This window comes from Malus domestica, chromosome 06 (genome assembly GCF_042453785.1).
Source record: "Malus domestica chromosome 06, GDT2T_hap1".
In the NCBI taxonomy this organism is placed as follows: Eukaryota; Viridiplantae; Streptophyta; class Magnoliopsida; order Rosales; family Rosaceae; genus Malus; species Malus domestica.
In genome coordinates, this window is record NC_091666.1 from 10004285 (window position 1) to 10011835 (window position 7551).

Sequence of the window (7551 nt, forward strand, 5' to 3'; positions counted from 1 at the left end):
GGGTGGCCCATTGGGAAGTTCTCGTGTGAGTTCCTAGAAACAAAACCGTAAGGGTGTAGTCGGGGCCCAAAGCGGATAATATCATGCTACGGTGGTGGAGCGGGCCCGAGATGTGCTGGACCCCGGGATGGGATGTGACATGGGAGACCAAGGCGTATTTGAGAAAGCAGTCGAAGGAGTCGTGTGTCTTGGGACTTCTTAGATGGTGAGCTGCGAGTGACGGCGTGTTGCGAGGAGATGAGGTGTTGCAAACGGGGAGGAGATGAGGAGGCATCTTGGGATTGGGTTTTTTTGGGTGTAGGGTTTTGGCCGCATCCTTGTTCATTTAAAATTTTTAAATTTCCACATGGACCTTTAATGACACATAACATCAAGTCATTATCCACATAAACGTCACGTCACTAATTAACGACTGACTTTTAAAGTGATAAACTGAAATTAACCCTGTATATATTACACTTCCTCAACCTACCGTAGATTGACCTAACGTGAACCACTTTAAAATGGAGAGAAAAATACACTCCAACCAATGTGAATGTGACATAATTAACTGGAAAGTGATTGCACTGCAGCAGGACAGCGCGTTAGCTTTAGCTAAAACGAGCCATCTTCATTATGTCTGACAAAAGCTTATGGCTTCCAATATTAAAGTCTTAATCACACATGTAGGCCCCATTAATTAATTAAATAATAGAAGCAAATAAAATAACTATGTACTAATTGGAAAACCTTGGAAGAATGACAAAATCCTCAGACACAGACACCTCATTCTTTAAGCCAAATGGAGATAAATAATTAGGTTTAAACGGCTAATTAATTAAAGGAGGCAGATTATCTGTCATCTCTCTTCCCGTGCCCTCCTATGTCCTCCTGTTTCTTCCCATATTCTTTTATTTTGTATGGTCATAATTAAGTCATGTCAACATTTTATATATTTTTTATAGAGATAATAAAACAAAAATAAATAGTAAAATAAAATGTTGACGTGGTTTAACTGTGATCACAAATAGAAGGGCACATGAGGGCACGGGAAGTCAGAGGGCAAAGAATCTGCCTTCTTAATTAAAAAGCTTTAAATCTGTAGGGTATTATCGAGGTTGTTCGCAGGTATTTTTATAGGAGTTCGTTTTCAAAGAAACCGACGTTTTCCATTTTTAATTTGCCTTTTAATTATTGTAAGAAAGAAAATTTGATTAATCTTTGTCGCTGTCCATACTGGGGCATGTTCGCCTCAAATATTTTCAGTTCAATTCTTTTAGTTTATTATGCATGCATTAATTTTTTTTTAGTTTATTAATATAGGTTTAACATAATTATATCATTGCTACTTAATATTACGATTTAATATTATTTATTTTCATTTATAAGAGAGACATTTTATGTTCGATTCTCGGTAAAGACGAATTTGAATCATATTATTACTAGTTCATTATGAGACTAAGTCTCACCCCCTACCTCTTAGTATACATTATATTTTTTTGGTTAAAAAGAACATAATTATATCATTGGTTAGTAAGTTTTGACATGAGGAATGAGTAGCCATCGCTAAAATTGCATAACATATATGGATCAATGACCTTTTCAAATAACACAGTTCAAATTTTCATCTAAAGTAAAATGTTTGAAGAAACAAATAGGGAACGAAAGTTCTAACAAAATTAATGTACTCTAATTTTTTTTTTCTTTTCCTTCTAAATAATATAAAATTGTGGATTAAACAAAGGAGGTGGATTATCTGCCCTCCCATTTCCATACTCTTCCCATCCCTTTCTGTTTGTGTGGTCACAGTTAAGCCACGTCAATATTTTATATTCCTATTACTTTTTGTTTTATTTCTATAAAAAATTAATATAAAATATTAACGTGACTTAACCGTGATCATGCATCACAGGAATGTATGAAAAAAGTATAAAAATAAGAGAGCAGACAATCCAACTCCTTAAACAAAAGCCTTAAAAAAAACAGAACTGCTTAGGGTGAGTAATGTAATCAAGTGGGTGCTTCAATCAAACATGGCCCATGTGGCTTGATGAGTAGGTGTCCCAAAAAAATAATCAGAAAAAATGGAAAAACTCAATAGGCTTAGGCTATGTGAGGCTACGAGACAGGGAACTGTGTATAATAATAGCATAAAGAATTGTAACTTAAAAAAATATGTCTTAATAAAGAAGAAAATAAAAACAAAAATTAAAAAAATAAAAGAGGAAAAAAGAAACGTTGCTTTTTAAAGGAGGGAGGAGAATGACGCGTTACGTGTTTGGTGCATTACATACAAAAATAATGCAAGACATGAAACATGGTTTGACAAAATTCAATCCAACCATGTTATTCGCCTGCCTTCATCATTGTTAAACACACCATAAACTAATGTTGTTTTGAACTCAAATGTGTGCTTCAAATAGAGATTCGAACTTAGATACAAAGGTGAAACACAGTATTCTATCAAACTCGGTTATGTATGTTACCTTTATGTATTTAGTTAGCCTGACCAATAAAACTCTACCCAACCAAATCTAGCATTGAGTTCGGCCTAGCACCTGGCGGCTAGACGTGTGCCTAAGCAAATTTAACTATATTTATTATATATTGTATAAATAAGTATTTATTTATACTTAAAAACATACATAATTATATTGGGACATAAATTACAAAATAAAATGACACATAAATTATAAAGTATTTAAACATGGAAAAAAAGCATATAATAAGTGAACATCCAAGTATTCAACAAGTCTCTTACATTTTATTGAAAAATTAAAATGCAAAATGAAAGTTATCAAATTTCTGTCTAAATCAACGTCGCGACCTAAGCAGGTGTCTAGGCGGATGCCTAAGCGTGTCTATGCACACTGTCTTAATTTTCAAACACCTAGGAACTAATTAGAATGGTAGCCAGCCGCCTAACACCTATGCGGGACCTAGACGGGTGCTAGACGAGGATCTTAAGACAAGTGTTAATAAGGACTAACAGATAATCGGAAATGTTTTTGGAGGTCACGAGTTTAAATCTCATCGACAGTTATTAACATAACAAATAGGACTGTCTAACGGGAACAGAGAGAGTTCTAACATTGACACAATAATGTGATGGGGAAAATAAGCCTCGTACATGAAACATTGCTTGTTTTTAGCATTGAGGAACTATTTATACATGGAAGTCCCTTAAACCCTACAACAAGCATGTGATCAAATGGACAACTAACCAACCCAACAATTTTATGTTATAATTAAGCACTTAGAAGAAGGACCAAATAGAGACATATTAGTATATCACTGTAACTCCTTTTGATCTCAACCAACTAGGTTAGTTGTTCCAAAATTGTGTGCGGTTAGCTGTATCGCTAGAAGTTAAATTGCTTCTAGCGACCGGGAATTTGATGGATCCCTTTAATCCTAGTTACAGCTAGAGGGGCAACAAATACTTCATTAGGATGTTACTAACTGCTAAGCGGAATCACAGAGAAGTTACAGGAGCAAAAGAGCGAAAGAAACCCCATGCTAAAAGAATGATAACAGGGTGTTGCTAGGCGGAATAACAGAGAACTACAGGAGCAAAAGAGCGAAAGAAACCCCGTGCTAAAAGAATGATAACAAGGTGTTGCTAAGCGGAATCACAGAGAACTACGGGAGCAAAAGAGCGAAAGAAACCCCATGCTAAAAGAATGATAACAAGGTGTCATGCATGAGATATATATTTTCAACATGATGCACACAAATAGGAAATTATAAATCGAACTGGCAAGCACATGAACTGCTATCTATAAAGCCCAGCAGAGAGATTAGTATTCCGGCAATCAATCCCTATGCAAGTGAACTTAATATAGCAAATAAATGAACTACTGTCTATAAAATCCATAGAATTGACAAAGTTGTAATAAGTTATCTAGAAACCCGGGAGATGGATTCAAATCCGGCAAGTTCTTTTCCATTTCTAGTTCATTCGTTGTCAAGTACACAACATATCATCACCCTCTTAACCAGAAGAAAATGCAGCTTCCCTCTTAAAACATTGAAGTACCATAGCAGCAATATCCAGGTCCAAAATAAATAACAATCTACTAGGCTTGCCTGTTAGATGATTTGTTCTACCGAGAAATTACTAGTCCGTCTGACTAGATATACAATACGCAAAGGGGCCTCACAAACACGACAATTCATAAGGATTAAGTCATAACAGAGGCGCCAATAACATAGTTCAATATTTATTGACATATTATCAGAGTAGAGTAAGCTGGAACCTCCGCAATAAATTGTGAGTTGCCAAAAACCAACCTCCCCTGCTTGTCAAAATGCTGCTCCTGCTCCTCAGCACCTCCAAGCTGAAGCGGAGATGAGCTCTCGCCGCTGCCAGCATAGAACTAGTGACTCTTGTCGCTTCTCGACATGGAATCCCCTTGCTGGATTCCTCTTCACCACACATTCCGCCTGAGTTTCAGTGAAGTTACTGAAGGGTACAGGAGTGAAACCAGCGGAGGCAAAGAGTGTTTTCCAAAGGGGCATCTTGTCTGGGGTTCGGAGACGCCCCAGAACAGTGCTCTCGATCTTGGGCTGAAGGAGGAACCTCTCAATCTTGTTCACAGCATCGGAAGTCACATTAACAGCATCAAGTGATTCCAAAAGGTTTATGTACGACTGGAGGGCCTGCAGAATGTGCTGTGGGAATGGGAGGTCACTTCTATCACACCCTCTATCCAAAGATACCACAATTTTGGGAGATAGCTGCTTCACAAAGCGAAGGACATTAGGCAAAGCAGCTGGTTGATTAGAAGTAGACCAAATGGGGAAATTCACAGCAACTGCCTCATTATCGTTGGCTCGAAAAATGGGCAGGGAGTATGAGTTTTGGTCCAGAGAATCAATGTTAACCACTTCAAGATCAAAGCTTACACCAATCTCATTAGCGAATTGTGTCAAATTATCACGCATAAGCCCGAGCTCAACCGGGTGGTGAGTCGAAGGTGAAGCAAAGGCAGTGATTCTGAGTGAAGGGGCAGAAGCACCCCTATTCCTGATGGGAAGCTCCTGCATAAAGGAAGCCCAATGAGCACCAAAACCAATATCGAAATCAACAATGTGAATCTGATCAGCGTCGGAGAGGGCCTCGAGGAGGGCCTGGTTGCAGGTGAAATTGACAAACTGAAGGAGCGGAGAAACTTCGGAGAAGACTTTGTAAGCCCCCATTTTGAAGATGATATCAAATGGGGTCGGAGTTCTCGGTGGTGGAGAGGTGGCAGGATTGTTCATGAGGAGGAGGAGTTGCAAAGCCTCCTTGAAATAGAAAGCAGCCCTCTGAAGGGGCTTTCCAACAGGGGAAAGCTGGTGATTGAGCCGCGCCAATATCCCTTGCGCGTGTGAAAAGTTCCCAGTCCCTACCAGCTCTGCGGCCTTATAGAGCTGGTCGAGCAAAGTATGCTGGAGCTGTTGTTGCTGCTGGTGGTGAGCCATTTCTTCACCATTTCCCAGCACAACCTTCTGTTTCGGCACGATTAACGGCTTCTGCTGAATGCGATGCTGCTGAGGCAGAAACTGCATCCCTTGAGCAAACCCGAATTGCTGCTGCTGTTTTCTCATAAAAAACTCTTGCCCTGCATCAGAAAACTGACCCTTTTGGATCTGATGAGTACTCGGGTCTACATTCGTGCCTGAGTTGGGGCGTTTGGGCTGGGAATGAAGCAGGTGGTGCTGTTCTTGCTGGGCATACGCCAGTGGCATGAAAAAGTTCGGATTCTGAGCCACCTGAGGCTGCTGATTTTGGTTGCTCATGAACAGCTGGGGGTTCAGAATCTGCGGCTTCTCGTCCGGGCTTAATTGCTGCTGCCCGTAAACCGCAGGCAAAGATACCGGCAGAGCCAAAGTGTTAGACGAATTCGAGAAAATGGGGTTTTGAATGTTGCAATTGACACTGTTGCTGCCGCCATTGTTGTGAATCAACTCAACATTTGAAATCTTGTAATTTAGCAACCCAAAAGACCCAGAACCCGGAGGAACAAAACCCAGCTTCCCATTGCTGCCATTGTTACTGCCGTTCCCAAAACCCGAACCGCCGAACACGAAATTCGGGCCCGAAACGCCGCCGTTTCCAATTAGGTCGAAATTAGGGCCCTGATCGACAACTCCCAACCCGGCATTGCCGTCGAAATCAAGGGGGCTGTTGTGGTGGCGGTGGTGGTTGTTCCCGCTCTGCAAGAGCTGCTTGAGCCCAAACGACGTGTCGTCCACATCCCCAGCGATCCACCTCAGCAGCGACTGGTCGTGACCCGGAGACGCCGCCGTTTCGGAGAGCATGGTCTCCCAATCCTCCAACCCGCCAAGCCCAAGGTCGCATCTCTCGACTCCTCCTCCTGCTGATCCGGTCACGGCCTCCAAACCCCCACTCGGAATCGACTGGAGCTCGCAGGCCCACTCGTCTTTCGACGACGTTTGTCCCACCGCAGGCGGGGTCTCAGCTGCCAGCGGCGTCAATTTGTCGCCGCCACCGCCGCCGTTGTTGAAAGAGGAAGAGAGAGTGGAAGCCGAAGTGGGTGGGCTCGGGCTTCTTCTCATATGAAGAACCGAATTGGGCTCGCTGGTCGGAAAGCTGTGGTTGTGGTGGTTGAAAAATCCGCCGTCTTTGTACTTGCTGCAGCTGCTGTCTGTGAAAATTGCCGGCAAACTTGCAGTTGCTATTTCGATGACCCCCTTCCCCTGCTGGAACTGAAAGGGCATCCCTCTCGTAAATTACACAAATTACAGCTAAAAAAACGCTCAAATCTTTGCAAAAATGGCGTCTTCTTTCCAGATTTGTGCAGAAAAATCTCTTTTCAGCTCAAACAAAACAAACCCATTTCGTAAAAATTCTTAAAATCAGCTCTTTCTTTTCCATCACTGGGAAAGTTGCCTGTTTTCCTGCTCGGTTCCATCATATCTTCCTTTACCATTTGCCACACACAGCTCCATTTCAATACTCTCTGTCTGTCTCTAACTTTCTCTCTCTACTTTTTTTTTCTCTCTCTAGAATTTGCAATTGTTAATATTGGTGGTGGAGGTGGTGTTGTTTCTTCTAATCTCTTCTTCTACCCTTGTGTCGCAGCAGAGAGTACTCTGTACCCTTCCCTGTTCTGCCATGGATGCGTGCATCATAAAAAAGGTAATAAAGTGTGCTCTCCCTCCTCACCATCCTCTCTCTCTAGTCCCTATCTCTCTCTCTCTCTCTCTCTCTCTCTCTCTTTCTCTCTCTCGCTACAATTTTTTAATTTTTTTTCTCATTTTATTATTATTCCTCTCTCTCTCTCTCTCTCTCTCTCTCTCATATTGCTTGCTGGGTTTTTTCTGTCACTTCGCATAGTGGTCACGGTGTTGTCTTTACCAAATTTTACAAGGGTAAAAATGGGCGCCTGTGCTTTTTGATAGTAGGGGCACTCCCTCCCTCCTCAGATGCTAAAATTACATTTATAGGCCATGTCAGATCCTGTCTTTGCGTAATTGCCTTTGCATAGATACAGTACAACTATTCATGTTCAAACTCCAATCTATCTATCTATTCTTGTTTCCCTTATCACACATTGATTTAGA

The 7551-nt window shown here is 41.3% G+C and overlaps 1 protein-coding gene across 1 annotated transcript; it reads right to left on the minus strand.

Annotated features, from left to right (window-relative positions):
- Positions 1–3899: 3899 nt before the first annotated feature.
- LOC103430859 (scarecrow-like protein 22) lies at positions 3900–7277 on the minus strand. Its single transcript, XM_008368996.4, has one exon. It carries the CDS (start codon positions 6703–6705, stop codon positions 4306–4308), a length of 2400 nt encoding a protein of 799 aa, XP_008367218.3. The 5' UTR covers positions 6706–7277; the 3' UTR covers positions 3900–4305.
- Positions 7278–7551: the final 274 nt, after the last annotated feature.

Excerpts from the sequence above, each read along its gene's own strand:
- LOC103430859 (XM_008368996.4), bottom strand. The coding sequence starts at position 6,705 with ATGCCCTTTCAGTTCCAGCAGGGGAAGGGGGTCATCGAAATAGCAACT.